The sequence below is a fragment of the Gopherus flavomarginatus genome, chromosome 4, assembly GCF_025201925.1.
Source record: "Gopherus flavomarginatus isolate rGopFla2 chromosome 4, rGopFla2.mat.asm, whole genome shotgun sequence".
NCBI classification, from domain to species: domain Eukaryota; kingdom Metazoa; phylum Chordata; order Testudines; family Testudinidae; genus Gopherus; species Gopherus flavomarginatus.
Window position 1 is genome coordinate 154,685,961 of NC_066620.1, and position 18,311 is coordinate 154,704,271.

General features: G+C 42.5%; 1 protein-coding gene across 2 annotated transcripts in view; it reads right to left on the minus strand.

Moving 5' to 3' along the window:
- Positions 1–12,975, minus strand: part of BCKDHB (branched chain keto acid dehydrogenase E1 subunit beta) — a 277,474-nt gene extending 264,499 nt beyond the window's left edge. Inside the window, exons 1-3 of one of the 2 annotated variants that reach the window (XM_050950168.1) lie at positions 12,782–12,975; positions 4,342–4,419; positions 915–983 (exon numbers count right to left, since the gene is read on the minus strand). In XM_050950168.1, the coding sequence (XP_050806125.1) occupies positions 915–983; positions 4,342–4,419; positions 12,782–12,944 (310 nt within the window). In that variant the 5' untranslated portion in view covers positions 12,945–12,975. The remainder of the gene's footprint in view (positions 1–914; positions 984–4,341; positions 4,420–12,781) is intronic. The other variant, XM_050950169.1, reaches the window with a different exon arrangement.
- Between the last annotated feature and the right edge of the window lie 5,336 nt (positions 12,976–18,311).

Sequence of the window (18,311 nt, forward strand, 5' to 3'; positions counted from 1 at the left end):
AATCAGTTATAGGAATCTGGACTCAGAAATACAATGGGACAATAGGATTCTTGAGAATGTGCCACTGAAGAGATGCTCAGACAGCACAACAATGATCCCACAAGAGGAAGCAACAGTTAAGATTCCCAAGTGTTTTAAACAAACTTCCTCGTATCTTCCCTCATTACTAAGCTAAGCTTCATGAGATTATCCAAGGACTGAGTGATGTGGTAAAAGTAACACCTTATTTTCCATAGTTTCTCAAGTTCGGCTTTCATATCTAGTAGGTTAAAAAAATATGACTGCTCTGGTTAATTTGTGGACAGGGTAACTAACATTTTTGAGGCTCCTTATACACGGGGCCAGAAAAAGTGAGTAAAAGAATCCAGTTTTACAAACAGCTCAATTATGGTTCTAACACTGGCTAGCTAAACCACATGAGAAAGTGGTATACTTGGGGGCAACGGGGAAAGTGTTAAAACCAAATTGAATATAGGGCCCAAAACTCAGTTCCTGGTCAATTATACACAGGATCCAGAAATGCATGTTGCTTCCACAAAGAAAATGAAGTAATACAGTTGGTTTGAACTATCACAGGTTACTAGTTGTGAGTAAAGATAAATACTACTTATCTGATCTTGAGATACTACAACTTGGAATTCTTGTAAAAAAAAATTTTTGCAAGCCTATTAGTTGAAAATAAAATTTAAGTTATGAACTTAGCCTCATAAGTTTAATGCCTAATTTGGAAATTCCTATTAATAAAGAGAAGAATAAAATCTGTTCAAAACAGAAATCTTCAGCTATATCAAAACTAAGACAAACAAACTCATTTACATGATTTTCCCCACAAGACTCATCTAGGATCATAAACTATAGTAGGAAAAGGAAAGATTTTAAATCTAACATTGCTTGTTTAGACGCAGCTAACTCACCATATTTGTCTCGCAAGCCAACAGTGCACCTGAAGACTCCACCAAAGGCTACATCTTCACCAAATATTACTGCAAAATAAAAGTCATAGTTTAATTTTATTTATGAATACAAACTCATCTAGTATGAAAATGATAATCCTATTTATTCTAGTCTAACCATTTATAAACTGTTAGCACAGTCCTCACTTGAATTTTACTGTTTCCATTTACTTTCAATAACTTAAATTTCAACATTCATGATTGAGCAAGAACAAGTTTTAATAAGGTTTCTAAACGATTTACTCAATATATGCAACAAATATTATAGTTAAAATTAAACATCTAGAATTCAATGCCTTTCATCATGCTCAAAAGGACGGTTAATTTGACCCCAAAGTACTGTATTTTTCATCAACATATAGTATGTGCATTAGCAATCAAAATTCCCCTACCTCTCTTACACTCTCATAGGTCAGCACTGCCTATTTAAAAAACAGAACATTAAACAAAAGGCGAGCCACAGGAAGAGAAAGAAGAGGAGTTAGTAAAACAATACACTTTCTGGCCCAAAATAGAATGTTTAAACTATTCTAGCTATGTTTCAGAAACTATTGCAGGAACATTTCAGAAAAATATTTAAGTAATACCACAGCACTTGAGTTATTACAAAGTCATTTAAAAATTCCAAGGAGTTTAGTGTATGACACTAACCAAACAGCCACTGAATTTAGACATTCCATTTTAAAAAGTTTAAGATCTGATACGATCGTTCCTTTTAATCAAAAATAAAATGTCATAAGTAAGGACTCCTCATCCATTAGTTTGTAAGCTTCAACTGGTTTCATTTCCCATTTCATGTCTACGTGATTTTAATGCTCCTGAAAAATTCTGAACTGATCACCACAAATATTAATTGATCCATGAAATAGCAAGTTTCTCCCAACGTCTCACCTATGTGCTACATCCTCATCTGGAGGTACCACCTTCAGGGAAAAGAAGTAGTCCAATAACTGCAAGTTGCCAGCTTAAATACTCACCATTATTATGCTCTTTGCAATCTGGGGTAGGAACCATACAAACCACCAAAAAAGCCATTAGACAGTAAATGGATCCAAATTTTAAAAGCAGTCCAGTCCTTTCCCTTAAACTGGTTGATTGTTGAACCTTTGATCTCTTAAAAATAATTTTAGGATTTTTAAAGCCAGGCTACTTTATTATTTCTCACAGAGAAATCAACACATTTATATATTAAATATATAAAACTAGAGGATCTGCAACGTTTTGCAATACATCACAAGATGTGACATATCTGCTGGCCAAGTTATTCAGTGCTAATACTCCCCAAATATTTGCATATCTTAAGGGACAGAGCTCATTAATTTCCTCCCTCAAATATTAACCAATCTTTACAGAGAAAAAAACACTGGCCCTCTATCTATGTTAGAGCTTTTAAATAAATGTGGGGTAATTCACCACTGCACAAGTTAATAACCAGACAGATTCACAAAACAGAATAGCAATAATGATGCAAGAACAAATTAATGACGGTATGCTCTTATTGACTGAGGTATGTCTCCAGTCTATCTTCCTAACTTTCCTTGTTAATTTGTTTTGGTTGTTGGGGCTTGCCTTGCTTTGGTTTGTTGCTATTGTGATTTTATTGTTTGTATGCTTGAGGTCAGAGTCTTTACAAAGCCTTTCCCATTTAATATGGCTACTAGTTTTGCGCCAGTTAGTACAGGAGACATCAGTGCTATCATACTGCTAATAGAGCACATCAGTGGACACCTATCCTTTGAATACATTCTGTCAATGACTACAACCAGGCTATACAGAGATTCATGAGGTTAGCGACCCAATCTAACTCCCAAGAACGAGGGTAGAAAGATTTCCCATCCACTTCATTGGGAACTGGATCAACCGCTTATCTAAAGCAACAAAATAATATTAGGGATACATCTTATCTTCTACTGCAAGATTAAGTACTGAACATACAAAGTAAGGTGAAATTCATAGCTCAGATCTTGGCTCTACAACTGAAGTCTTGATCCTACAAGGAATTCTGCATGAGTCCACCTGTGCAAAACCCCTTGCAAGCTTGGGCCCTAAGATGTCAGCCACAAAATTCAGGATGATACATGGAAAAAGCAGTTTTCCAACACACTGGAACAGTCAGCTTGCAGATAGAGAGCTGATTCCATGAGAATGCTTCAGAAATCTTATGTGCCTGGAGTCATCTCACTTTCCAAAACTAAGCAATTCAATAAGGCAAATCATAGCATACATACAGAGGCAGGGAACACATCCAGGCAGAGCCTTATTTGAATGCTTAACATAGATTTTTCATACTACATGAGACCCTTAGTTAGGACCATCAAGTCAATAGCCTGCCTCCAACAGAGCCAATACCTGAGGTGCTGATGCTCTACGAAAAAACCATCATACATTTTAACAGCTGTGTAATTGTGTTGAAGGGGATGGGAGAAGAGCATTCCTTAGTAATCTCTACCATGATCTTGCTTCCTAGAATACTGATTTGATGTGCTTTACTCTAGCATGCAGTCACAAATTGGATAATTTGACCAAGAAGTCTTTCCAGAAATCTGGCTACAGTACTCTATTTTCCTTTGTCAATTATCTACTTCCAGAAGCATAGATCAAGATTACAATGGTTCTCCTCTATTTAGTCACAAATATGTGATCTATAAAAACAATTCTGTCAATATTATTTTGGAGGCAAAATACTACAGAAAACTCCTATATAGCTTTTAAGCGGCGGGCTAAAAGGTGAGTCAAAGATAACACAGTAAGTAGCAATGTGTATTAATACACAGCAGAATTATATGAAAGCTGCTTAATCAATATCTAAGTTACAAGTGTGCCAGAAATATTTAGAGCAGCAAAGTGGAAAAAAACAGAAATACCGCTGAGATCTGGCTCTGATCACCACTGCAACAACTATGCACTTTTACAATCAGGAAAATGCAAATGTAAATGCATTTTTGAGGTAGGAGGCATGTGGGGGCGGGGGAGAATCTCTAACATCTGAAATGTACTAAAAGTGTACTCTTCAACTTAAAATAGTTTTGTTTTTTTTTAAGTTCAGAACTAAACTAGTTTACCTGCTAGGACCTGAATTTCCCCCTGATGTATTTGGAACATCATTCATATAGAAAGCAGGCTAAGCAATGCAACTCTCTGCCCCACATTAGATATTAATGATGCAGTCAATTGCTGCAGGAGAAATAGAACTGTGGCTGGGTTCCATTGTGGTAAATAGTCTTTCAGTACACTGTTTATACATTTTTAATCCTACAGGTGTATTCTGTTAGTGATTTGGGACCTGAATCAGTTTATTTCTACATTTTATTAAAAAACCATTTCAGATAATCTTAAAAATGACTAATTTCAGAGTACATGGAGACACACAATTACAGTTAAAGCATACCTGCAGTTGGATCTCTGGACAAGGTATTATCCAAGGCACTTGTAATAGACTGGAAAAGATTCATTTTCTGAGTTTGCCCTGCATGAAAGAGACATTATTGAGCTATTTATCTGTTTAAAAAAATAAAGCAAAACTTAATAATAAGAATTTAAATGAGCCAGCAGCCACTGAAGCCCTTAAAAGAAAAATGCCATTGAGAATCAAAAGAACTGTTTTGCTGCATAAACTTTAAATGGATGAGATGCAGTTTGGCACACTTTATAATCTCAGTAACTGCAATACCGATGGCCAGTATTTCAGATCTCTTTCAGAAGTTACATAATGATGATAGCCAATGCTGTAACTTCCTTCCGGACTCCAGGTACAAGAGGACAGCTGTAACTTTGCAACATATTTTCAAAGGCTAGCACTTAAGTTTATTGTCTTATAACCAGTATCTAAAACTGTTTCCTTACGAAAAAAATCACCATTTTGAGATAGTTACGCACTCTGTTAAAGTTTACCAAACTTTGCCCAAATTTTACTCCATGACCTTCTTTCCTACAGGATACTACAGCTATTAAAAACTCAGAATCCTCATTAACATAGGACATTTCTGTAAGGGCACAGAATTAGCATTACATTTCCTCCACTTCTGGGGACCGTGTGGATGGTGTCTTTGAATGCAATTGAAATGAGGGTAGGAGAATGGAGTCCAGATAGCAACAGAGTCGGGGAAACGGTGATGCTGAATAGCCATAACTACAAGCACAGAGAGAGCAATGACGACATTGGGGTGCTATTACTGAAGTTCTCCCACACAGCAAATTTTTTAAGTTTCAGATCTTTGCTTTTACACTACCAGTTTCCAATACCTCATCCCAATATGCTGTAAAGATGACAAGAATTTCCTGGAAATGCAGATATTGTGTAAAAATGGATAGCTGGCAGCCACTCCGTCTTCTATTATTAGCCAGTCAGATTTTTACAAACTAAGCAGGGTTGGGTCTGGTCAGTAACCAAATGGGACACTGTACTCCTGGGGAGATTCTGCAAGACTGCACACCTGCAGAAAACCACCCCCAACTCCCCGGCGCATATTTCCTCCAGGGAAACAAGGGAAGCCGCACAGCGGGGGGAGGGACGACCATGGGTGCAGTTTTTGGAGGGTATTGCCCCCCAAATGGAGGCAAGCCATAGGAGGGCATATGGGATTACATGCCACTGCCCCGCACCCACGCACTCATTTGTGCAAATGCAGAGCTGCCCAGCTAGGAGGCTATGTCTTGGACTCTGCAGCTGAATGCAGCATCCTGGGTCTTAGTGCCAGCTGTGCTCCCCTTCGTGTTTTCTGTGGAACTGTGAATGCCCGCAGTGGAGCTGTATAAGGTGGGTGGGGGAAAATGAGGGAAAGGGAGGTGGGGGAAAATGAAGCAGTGGGGAAGGAAGGAAGGGGGTGGAATAGGGCAGAGGGAGGGGGATGGAGATGGAGATGGGGATACGGGAATTGCAGGGGGGGAGCAGGAGCCTGGCATGCAGCATCCCCTCAGCAGCAACAGGAGCTCCCCTGTAAAGCAAGCCCCCCACTGGGCCCTCACAGAGGCCAACCACCATCACCTGGATCCCCTGCACCCAGAACCCCCTAACAAGCCCGTGCATCCAGATCTCCCACCGAGCTGCCAGCACCCAGATTGCCCTATACAGAAATCTCACCCCACACCTGGATCCCCCCCACACTAGGTTCCTGCTGAGCTGAGTCTGCCCAGCGATACCTGGTGCATCTGGCACAGAGGGGCAGGGCCCCAGGGTGTTTCCAGGGCAGGCCAAGCCCTCGCACTGTGCTAGGGTCAGGTGCAGCCTCACTACCGAGTCCCTGTACTAGGGGAGGTGGGGGCTTCAAGGTGATCTCCCACCTCAATACAGTCAGTGGCCTGAGCTCCCCACTGCCATGCTGGAGCTATGTTTATTTATGGACAAAATTTGCAGAATTTTAAAATATTGTGTGCATACTTTTTACATTTTTGGTGCAGAATTCCCTCAGGAGCAAGACCTACAAAGAACTGATGACGAGAATTCTTTAGCTGGTAAAACTTCTCCGAGTTGTTACTGAATCTGTGTCCAGCTGTAGATGGGCCTGTCTTCTGAAGAATAGTAAAATGGAGTGCCAGGACATTCATGGTAGTAGTAGTCGGAACCCTGATATCTTGAAAAATTCTAACTGAGTTAAAACTAACTCTACTAAATTTAAACTGATGCTTTGTTTAGAAAGACAGCTTTTCATTTCCTCTCAAACTGCTGTATATGTTGCTGAACATGGCTAAAGAACTGTAACATTCCAGCCCAGACCTAGCTGCTCTGATCCCGATATAGCCCCAGTATTCGTTAGTTGTCATGCATAATACATTTTGATCAGAGGGTGGGGAAAATGCTATGGAAGCTCAAAACAGCAGGCATAGATGGAATGACATAGTTGTAATTTATAAAAAAAAATTGACACTCTTGCCCCTCCCCATACTAAGCTATTCACACTCTGACAACCCAGTCTTTCCAAAACTGGGGATAAATAAATCTCTGCTGCTCATCTACTTCTAACCAATGAGAATAATTCAGTAGGTCAAAGCAGTAACTATGAAACTATCTGAAAGGCTCCCTAATAACTCCCTTCAAGAAGAGGGGAACCAACGCACCCTTCGTATCTGAGCTCTGGAACTAGGTGAAGAGAACGCAGTAGAGACTTTTTTTAAATCTACTGTGTGATGGCATCGTCAACATCAACATCACACAGTTCATTTTTACCACCTTCTATATGAATGCAAAGTCACAATGCATATAAATCAAGGAACCAATAGTTTTCTAGTCACCTAATTAACTGGTTCAACACACACAACAGGCTTCCCCACAGTGGCCCCTCCATCACACCCTCCTACATCTGAACCAGTGGTGGATGGAACTACATATAAATAAAACTATAGCCCTGATCTTGCTGTATCCTGAGTGCCCTTTATCACCTATTAACTTCAGTGAAAGCTGAGGTTAGAAAAAGCTAAAACCAAGGTAACCAACCTAATGACCCCTTTTCAGAGGAGTAGAGAAATTCACACTGAAAAAGGGACTATCCTGCAGAAAATGGGTACCTCCCAGGACATCTGAACATTAGAAATATGGGAACACATTAAAAATATTATGCCTAGACACTGAATTGCAACCACTGTACTGATTTTCAAGATACTTGCAGGTACTGAAAACTATACAGAAGTAACTTGTAAACTTTTACTGGACAGAAGTCTCCACTGAGGCAAAAGCTTATTCCCAGCAATGTGATCTGTGCCCAGTGGATGAGAGAGAAATGCAAACTGTTGCTAAGACCAACACTCATCATTACGGAGCTTACAGAGGTTCACTATTGTGGGGACTCTCAGGAAGGTAATCAGGAAGGGAAGGAGTCTTGTGTATATACATATAATACACCTTAGAACCTCAAAGTTATGAGCACCAAAGTTACAAATTGACCAGTCAACTACACACCTTATTTGGAACTGGAAGTACACAATCAGGCAGTAACAGAGACCAAAAAGCAGGACTACAAGTACTGGGTTAAACATGAACTACTAAAAAATAAAAGGAAAGCAGCATTTTTCTTCTACATAGTGAAAGTTTCAAAGCTGTATAAGCTTTAGAAAGAACCACCATAACATTTTGTTCAGTTACGAACATTTCAGCATTATAAAAACGACCTCCATTCTCAAGGTGTTTGTAACTGAAGTTCTACTTTACAAGCACAGGAAGAGTGGTCAGAATGAAACTGACCAGACTAATCAGTTTCATTGCCACTGTGAAGACTCTTAGGGGCGGTAGTAGAGCAGACAAGAGTCATGTCAGCTTTCATTCTGCATCTTCCTGGGAAAGATATGAGGAGAATCAGAGCCAGGAACTATTCTTTGCTTTTGAGGCCGTCTCCACAATGAGGAGGCTTAAAGAAATTAGGGGGATGCATGTCTTCTGATACACCACCTAACAAAAACAAAATTCTGAAGTGATCATTATGGGAAAACCTATTATCTCTGTGACACTGTACCCTATATTCTTGACAGTGATATTATTATATTATGACATTATTGAATATATTTTATGCAGGACAGGTCATTTGAGATGTCATTGGAAAGGTTATGATTTGCTGAATATGATTATCTTATTTGTTGTATGCATAATTTTTATACCTAAAGTTGTGAATATGGACTATAAATCTGTATTGCAAAATGTAGTTATACCTGGGGAACACCCACTAGACAAGTATCAGAAGGGTAGCCTTGTTAGTCTGGATCTGTAAAAGCAGCAAAGAGTCCTGTGGCACCTTATAGACTAACAGACGTTTTGGAGCATGAGCTTTCGTGGGTGAATACCCACTTCGTCAGATTCATCCACGAAAGCCCATGCTCCAAAACGTCTGTTAGTCTATAAGGTGCCACAGGACTCTTCGCTGCTTCCACTAGACAAGATTCTTTCATTATAGATAGCTGGGTTGGGAAGGGCCTATTCAGGGAAATGAGCCATTAGGAAAAAACAATGGGCCTTCCTAAAGAGAAGCAAAAAAGGGTAGGAATAAATGGTCAGTTTTCAGAATGCAGAGAGATAAATAACTGTGTACTGGAACCAGTCCCATTGAATATATTCATAAAGATCTGGGAAAAGGGGTAAGCAGTGAGGTGACAAAACCTGAAGATGATACAAAACTTATCAAGATAGTTAAGTCCCAGGCAGATTGCAAAGAGCTACAAAGGGATCTCTCAAAACTGAATGAGCGGGCAACAAAATAGCAGATGAAATTCAATGTTCATAAATGCAAAGTAATGCACATTGGAAAACAATCCCAACTATACATATAAAATGAGGGGGTCTAAATTAGCTGTTACCACTCAAGAAAGATCTTTGAGTCATTGTGGATGGTTCTCTGAAAACATCCACTCCATGTAGAGAAGCAGTTAAAAAAGGAAAAACAAAATGTTGGGAATCTTTAAGAAAGGGATAGATAATAAGACAGAAAATATATTGCCCCTATATAAAATCATGGTATAGGCACATCTTGAATACTACGTGCAGATGTGGTCACCCCATCTCAAAAAAGATATATTGGAATTGGAAAAGGTTCAGAAGAGGGCAACAAAAATTATTTTGTATGAGGAGAGATTAAGACTGGGACTTTACAGATTGGAAAAGAGATGTCAGGGGTGTCGGAGGGAAGAGACGATATGCTAGAGACCTATAAAACCATAACTGGTGTGGAGAAAGTAAATAAGAAAGCATTATTTACTCTCTCATATAACACAAGAACTATGGTCACCAAATAAAATTAAATAGGCAGCAGGTTTCAAACAAAAGGAAGTATTTCCTCACACAACACACAGTCAGTCTGTGGTACTTTTTGCCAGAGGATGTTCTGAACGCCAAGATTATAAAAGGGTTCCAAAAAGAACTAGATAAATTCATGGAGGATAGGTACATCAATGGCTATTAGCCAGGATGAGCAGGCATGGTGCCCCTAACCTTTGTTTGCCAGAAGCTAGGCATGTGTGACAGGAGATGGATCACTTGATTATCTGTTCTGTTCATTCCCTCTGAGGCACCTGGCATTGGCCACTGTCGGAAGACAGGATAGTGGACTAGATGGAGCTTCGGTCTGACCAAGTATGGCCGTTATAATGGCCTTAGAAAAAATCTTATCTCCCACCTGGGGTGTCTTCCTGAGAATACCAAGACTCCAAGTAATGGCTATTATGACTCTACAAAGACATGTGATGGGACCACATGTCTCTAGACTCCATTTTGGGATGTCAGTGTTTTACCAAGACCCATCTGGGGAACAAAGCTTGGAAACAAAGCATTCCCACCATATGCATAAGGCAGGGATTGACATCATCTGGTATTCTTCAGTCCCCACACAAGATGACTCCTGGAAACACTTGAGGAACAAAAACTGAACTGGGGGAACTGCTGGACCCAGGCTAAAGGGATTTTTAGCCTGTGAATGGAATCCCCTGGTGTTCCAAGCTGTAAGCAAGTGCAGCTTGCCCCTTAAGAATCTGCACCCTTCTTGTATCACCTCAGAGTGAGAAACTGCTATTCATATCCAATCTATTTAGTATATTAAGTTTAGTTTACATTTTTTGTTTATTTGCTAGGTAATCTGCTTTGACCTGTTTTTATCACTTAAAATTTATCTTCTTTAGTTAATAAACTTGTTTTTGCTTTATCTAAACCAGTGTGTGCAAATCATAGCTCAAGGACAAAAGCTGTCACATATTCCTCTCCACAATGAGGGAGAAGGTGAATTTTATGAACTTATGCAGTACAGTTCCCTGTGCAGTGCAAAACAGTATAATTTTGGGTTTATACTCCGCAGGGCTTTGCAGCTTGTCACAGTAGTACAGTGTAAAAGAGGCCCAGGGCAGGAGGCTCAGTGGTACCTCAATTCCAGGTGGCACCCTGGGGGGAACCCATCACAATCTCTTCTGAACAGAGCCCTGACCATTAGGCTGTCTGCAAATTTTTCCACTGTTGGTAGCAACTTGAAGTGCCAAGTGTCTCCTGCCCAAATACCAGAACCTGCAGCTTCTCCAACATACACTGAAAATTTCTACAATTGCAGTGATGTGTCAAAATTCCATGGCATATTGGAAATTTGAGGGCAATGTAATATTAATTAAATATTACATGAAAATAATTGTATTCGGCATTCTCACCATTAATTCTATGCAAATAGCAAACGGTAAATTGAACTGAATCTGCCACAGAATTTCTAGCTTGCTATAACATGCTGCAGAACTTAAGGCCAGCTTGCCAAAGAGTACATGTGAACTTGGCTATTTTATAGATAGGCTTGAGAGGATCCATTTTAACTCAGCAGATGTCAATAAACATCCATTTCAGCTGACACACTGATATCAACAAAAAAATTGACCATAACAGTCTGCACTGAATGCACCCTCCTCCAGCTTGTGCCTGCAGGGAATTGGCCCAGCAGCAGCACAGACAGCTCTTTGCAGCCCAGCTCCTTCACCAGTCAGGTGGAGGAGGGGGGCAATCCCTTATCAGGAGATGTTCAGCAGAGACCCCCAGAGCCAGGGGATCATCCTTCCCCTTGTAGCCCTGGCCATGGATCTCTGCTCCACCAGACCAGGACCACTGCCTCCCCTGCCCATTTTCTCCAGCTGTCTTGGGCCCTTCAGCCTTACAGAAAGCCCCCTACAGCTGCACTGCCCCAACAGTAACCCCACCACCAACCTCTAACTTCCCATAACTGTAAAAATAAAAGTCACTATTAATCAAAACTGCAAAATAATTCTGACAAGCCTATTTACAGCAGAACCATAGACTATCAGAGTTGGAAGGGACCTCAGGAGTCCAACCCCCTGCTCAAAGCAGGACCAATCCCCACACAGATTTTTGCCCAAAATCCCTAAATGCTCCCCTCAAAGATTGGACTCACACCCCTGGATTTAGTGGGCTAATGCTCAAACCACAGAGCTATCCCTTCCCCAACAAAAGATAATAGAACTCCTCCCCACTGGACTCTCACATTACTCTGTTCAACAGAAGACATCTTCTCTACACCTTCTAAGTGATTTTCCCCCCTTCTTTATAGTAGTATTGCTGAAGTTAAAATGCAATTATGTCACACATCTTCGTTTCCTGAGTCCGAGTGAAAACAAGTTTTCACCCAAAAATGGCCACGAACAGCTGTTAGTGCTTTTCTACCTGGCGACCAGCTCCAGATCCTGGCCAAAAATCGAATCATGCCACCTGCCTTCAACTTTAGGTCATTTCAGGTGAGTGAGTTACTCTTCCAGCTTCATCAACTCGAGCAATTTTGTCACAAGACTCGGAACTAGCCCAGAGGCTAGAAAAGAGGAATGGGGGGGGGAAAAATCTCAGCCCCTTCCCCCTTAACAGAAAGGCAGTTCCCACCCTCACTGAGAGGGCCTGACCAGGCTGCGTGAGCCACTCCAGAGGCTCCGACACCAGAAGTCTGGCGGCCAAGAACTGGCCTTTACTGTTTGCCCAGAAAGTCTCACGATTGTCAGAGCTCGGGGGAGCTGGCTCTGGTTCTGGGGTGAAAACATGGTCGCTCCGCGCTGCCTACCTCGGGGGCGGCCAGGCGCCGTTTAACGGCTGCCCCTGGTGGGTCTGGCTGGCGGTGGGGGCACGCCCGGGAACCCAGCGCCCTTTCCCCCAGCCCCACCCGTAGCGGGCGCTGACAGTACGGCGGGGGGAGGGAATGGGAGGCTCCCCTTAGCGCCGGGGATAGGACCCCTCGGGACAAGCGGACCCAGAGCAGCAGGCGCTCAGCCGGGAGCCCGATGCGCTCCGCCAGTCCCGCGCCGGGTAGCCCCTCTCCAGGGCAGGGCCAGGTTGCCTGGGCTACGGGGGCGGGGGGAGGCTGACCCGGCGCGGCCCCACCTCTCACCGTGCGCGCTGGGCTCCGCGTCAGGCTGGAACGTGAAATGCGCCGCGTGTCGCCGCGGCCCGGCCGCCAAGGGGAGCAGCCGGCCCCACACGCCGGCCCGCAGCGGCCCCGGTCGGGAGGCGAGCACCGCTGCCCGACGCAGCCCGAGCCCGGCCGCTGCCATCTCCACTAGGGTCAGGACTCAGGAAGCAGGTGTGACAGCAACAGCACGTTGTAAAGAGGCGGGGTAGGAATGGGGCTTTCCTATTGGCTATCAGGGCGACGTAGATCGGCCCAATCAGAACCCACGGTGCTGTGGGCGGGGTGAGGCCTGAGAGAGAGTAGTCTCTACTGCGCACGCGTATAAACCAGGTCCGTCTAGAATAGGCTCGGCGCGGCGGGGGAGGAGGAAAGTGTGAGGGGCGGGGCTGTGGAATGGGTGGAGCTAGACTTCTTGGGGCGTGGCTTCGCGGAATTAGAGAATGCGCAGAGGCGGGCGTAGGGGGAGGGGCCGGCCTGAGGAAGGCGAAGTGGGGCGTGGTCCCGCTGAGAGGGGCGGTGCTTTGTGTCGGCCTGGGGAGCCTAGGACCGGTGTGGGGGAAGGGCTTGTGGTGCCCGCACGAGGCAGTGGCTTGCTGCACGGACTGTGCTCCTCCCCGGGGAGCCGAGGAAAGGGGCAGAGGCAGCAGGCTGTGTATCAGCTAGAGGGGTAGTATTGTGCCAGGTGGGCAGGAGCTAGCTCGAACCACAAGCCTGGTGCCAGCCCTAGGGGGTGGGCTGCTGAGCTTGTGGTGCTGTTTTCCTGGGGAAAGGCCTGCGTCCCAAGACAGCAGCTTGCTGCACAGATTGTAGTCAGGGCAAGCAATAAACCCAAGTTGCTGCTCTCTGCCACTGCAGTTAGCCTTCAAGGCAGGGCAGCTGCAAGGCCAGGGGCAGGTTCCTTCTCCCAGAGTTTCACACCCTATCTGCTGGACCAGCCTTTCCTTCTGCAGAAAGGGAAGATTCTGATAGATGGAAGCAAAGTCAAGAAGGCCAGTGGTCCTAGGCTGTTGGGAAGGATGTCATGGTTCACTGCGTGAAAAGCAACACAGTGGTCAGGAAGGATAAAGAAAGAGAGAATGAGAGTCAGATGAGAGGAGATCATTTAACACCCAAGGGGTGCCAAGTTCTGCCCCATGCTGAGTTTTAGAGCAATGGCTGCTGTGCAATTTTACATTTTAACTGAAAATCAGTTTGTGTTGTCATTTTTTTGTTCTGCGTTTGAGAAAAGGAAGGAATGAAAAAGTGTCGTCTGAGTATCAGATGTGTTTATTCTTCAAATTCTTAGGGTTTTAGCTGTATCCAAGCCAATTCCAGAATAAAGAACAAAAATTGCATCCTGTTTAAAGTCCATTTCTAGTCCATTATTTGTAGTATAGTAACACCCCTACACTCCAGGCAGGTGCAGTGTAAACTCACAGGGCTGTGACCTAGTAGGATGTTTCCAAACATTAGGTGATCTATTTCAAGCTTAGAAAAACTGCAAAAATTAATTAGCCTAAATGATAGTAATATTAATTTTCCTGCAATTGTTGTATTGAAGAGTTAGTAGCATATAGTAGTAGAATATACATTAAAATTTTAAACCTAACCAGTGTCCCTTAAGTGACTTGCCACAAGATGTCAGAACATGTCAGTATTAGAGCTGAGTGGGTCTAATATTTATTTAAATTTCTTTATATAGGAATTAGATACAGTGCTCCTGTCAACTAATTTCTAAATTATTATCTGCAAAAAAAAAAACCCGAAAAAATCCTAGTGTTTTCAGCTGCCTAAGTAGCCCCTGGAATCATGGTTAAAGTTTCCTCTCCGTATCAAAATCTGAAATGGTGCCCCTGGGTTGGGCCCATCACTCTGTGCCCCAGAACGTATCTTCTCCACTACACCGCTCAGTTTGGCCAGGGTTGGAACACCCAGGGAAAAAAATTAGTGGATGCTAATTAGCAGGTGGGGTCTTGGAGGAAGGGGTGGAGTGGAGATGGGCCTGGAGTGGAGGGGGGAGTTGAGCACCCTCCAGATAGAGAGGGAGTTCGTTCCTATGCTGACAGCTTCTTGCAGCCAGCTTGTCATCTTGAACCAGCGGTTTCCAAACTGGGGGTCGCAAGGTGATTATGTGAGGTTTATAAGCCCTGAGCCTGGCCATGCGTGGGGCTCTCAGCCTCAAGTCCCTCCAGCCCAGCTCGTCTGCCAACCCTGCTCTGTCTCCAGCTCCGCTCCACCTCCAAAGAAAGGGCAGCAAAATAGAAGTTGGCCGAGGGTGCCATTTTACGTAAGACGAGCCCGGGACTGAGACAACACTAGAAGGCTTGATTGTTCAGCAGCTGAAGAGTTGCATTAAACCGCAGACTGATGAAAACACTGAGATTGGGGCAGAGGAAGTCAGACTGGATGGTTAGACTGGTTTCTTCAGGCCTTAAAATCTATGTTAATGATAGATGGATCACTATGACAATTTTCTATAGACAAAGGAAGAAAGGCCAACATTCTGAATGACATAAAAGGAAAGTAAGCCCAATAATGAAATATTAGTTGGGTCCTTCAGATATTCTGATTAACATTATAAGTAAGGCTGTAAATCAGTCATGTGATTACTTGAAAGCAAAATTAATGCTTTTTTTAGCATGTTAATTGCATATTTGTGGGAGGAGCAGGAAGCATTGGCGGGGTAGGGGGCTGAAGCCCGGAGCCCTGTGTCCTGAGAGCGGCTGAAGCCCAGAGCCCCCAGAACTGACCCTATATTTGAAAATATAGAAAACCCCCAAAATATTAAATAAATGGTATTCTAATATTGGTAACAGTGCAATTAAAACTGTGATTATTTTTTTTAATTGCTTGACAGCCCTAATTATAAGTATTACCATGTATTATACAAGTCCATGGCCATATAGTGGAAACAGCATGTTTCAGTGAATAGGGCTCAGGATTGAAACTGGCTGTGGATTTCAGGAGGTCTGCCAAGCAGAGCCAGAATTAGACTCGCTGGGGCCCAGCGCAGAAAGCCAAAGCCCCACTGCACGGGGCTGATGCCAGGGGCTCTGAGCCCCACCATTCTGAGCTGAAACTGAAGCCTATGAAATGTAGCTTTGCAGGGGTGTCCCTGTGGCATGGGGACTTGGGCAATCGCCCTGCTTGCTACCCCTAATGCCAGCCCTGACTTTTATATGCAGAAAAACAGTTGTTGCAACACAGGTGGGCCATGGAGTTTTTAAAGCATGTTGTGGGCGCCTTAGAAAGAAAAAGGTTGAGAACCCCTGATCTAAACAACGACTTGCTAGTCACATGATTTTTCTGCAGTTATAGTGATGCATATAAATGTGTATAGAATAGCATGATGATTAAAGTTACTTTAAGGATCAGAGGCTAAATTCACACTGGTGTAAACTGATACTGCTCCATGGACTATAGTGGAGTTGTGCTCACTTACACCAACAGAATATTTAGCCCTATAGTATTAAAAGTGGCTGCCTAACCTGCACCCATAGAAGAACTACACATGCAAGAGTCAGATTTTCACCATACAATTTTATAAAACAGGCATTTAATTATGCAATCATCCTTTTGCAGGCATAAATGCCCATTTGCTCACTCAATATAAACAGCCAGATTTGAAATACTGCACAGCTCAGCTATCTAGGATCACATTTAATTGTTCTCAGCAAATGATAAGATTTAAAATATTATTCAGCTGCAGCCTCCACTTTAAAATGTAAATAACTGAAGCAAGTTAGATTTAGATCATATTCCCATGCTATTTATTTTTGTATGCAAAATTCCACACACCTCCCCAGTCAAATGCTTTAATTTTAATTAGAATTGAGTGGTTTTCCTCCCTGTTCCATATCTCCCCCTCACCCCCTTCTATCGTATTGGAGCTGCTGTGGTGGGCTCAACCTCTGGATAATTTTTTCAGGGCCAGACTGGCTCTTTTGACTAGCCTATACGACAAAATGATGATTCATTTACTAGGATTTGAGTATCTATTTTATTCAGGTACTTATATTGCAGGCATCACTGTGGTATCTGAGCAGCTTCCAGCAGTTGTTACATAACATAGTTTCTATCATTTGTGGTTCTATTCTTTTTCTCTTCCTCTTACCAGGGAGAAAATACTGTGCATAATTTTTAAAGAGTGTTTTTTTTAGATTTTGATTTATAAATGCTGTGCTACTTTCCCCTGGGAATGTTTTTGAATATACCTGCTACCTGGTATAAATGTGATGCATTGCAAATGCAAAAAAAAAACAAAAAAAAATCCTTTAAATTCTTCAGAAATATTTTTAAAATACAGCAATATATATCAAACCTTGTAAGGGTAAGCTGGAACTATCTTGAGAAGGGAATGATTGTCACGAGAGGTAGGGATGCGTGTATGCATACACAGTGTGTGTTTCTATATTGTGGAACATATTTTCAGAGGTGCTGCTGAATACCTGAAACTCCCATTGATTTTAAACGAAGTTACTGGTCATCACGTAATTCTAAGACTCTGATCTTTAATGTGTAGATGCTAATTGTTTTTTTTCTTCTAGATCTAAAAGAGCACTCTAATTATTGTGGTAGCACCTTATTCGTTTCCCTTTAGATTTATATAAAGAGTTGGCACATAAATAGGTGTGTGGAGACGTTTGGTTAGATACTTAGTACCAATGGCTCACGTTTTCAAACTTGGGGGTAGGGAGGGGCTAAATTTAGGCATCTAGTATCTGTGTGTAGGCATCTGTATAAGTGGCCTGATTTTCCGAGGTTCTGAGCATTTGCAGTCCCCATTGAAGTCAATGGGATTTATTTGGTATTTTGCAAATCTGGGAAGAAGAAAAAAAATCAGACTACTTGTATGGCTTCCTCAATATGGATTCAGGCACCTAATGTTAGCCACCCAAGTCTGAAAATTTTGGCCAATATTTTCAGAAGATACATCTGGCCAACGTGTGTAGGGAGTTGTGTGATGACCATGGCCCTATTCAGAAACAAACAGACTATAACAACTCTCTCTTAAATGTACCAGAATCACAATCTAATAAAAATTAACATAATCTAACAAAAATTTAGATGGTAGTAGAAATATAGTTAATCTTACTGAGATTGTAGTTTCTTTCTGAAACCACTAGGTGGCAGAGAGTGATAAAAATTTAGTATTATGAGTCCATGAAAGTTAGTTCATATAACATGTAGAAGTGCGAAGGCCTGTTAGGTCATCTTCTTACCATCCTATGCCAGTCCTTTGTCAGGAATCACTTCCTGATGGTGTGTTGTCAAAGTGTTTTGTGCAGTTAAGTATTAAATTACTTAACAGGGTTTCCACCACTATTATCGGGAATGTTGTAGAGTCACGTATATGCAATCCTTTTCCCAGGTGCCAATGGCAGCAACATGGGCTAGGCTCTGTCTGTCTAGGGATCCTTTTCTAAAATAACTAAAACGGCATCTTAAGCCCCACCAGAGCTATAGTGCGACTTCTAGCTCTTGGAAATTTAAATAGATCCTCTCATCATATTTGCAGGAGTTTCTTCCC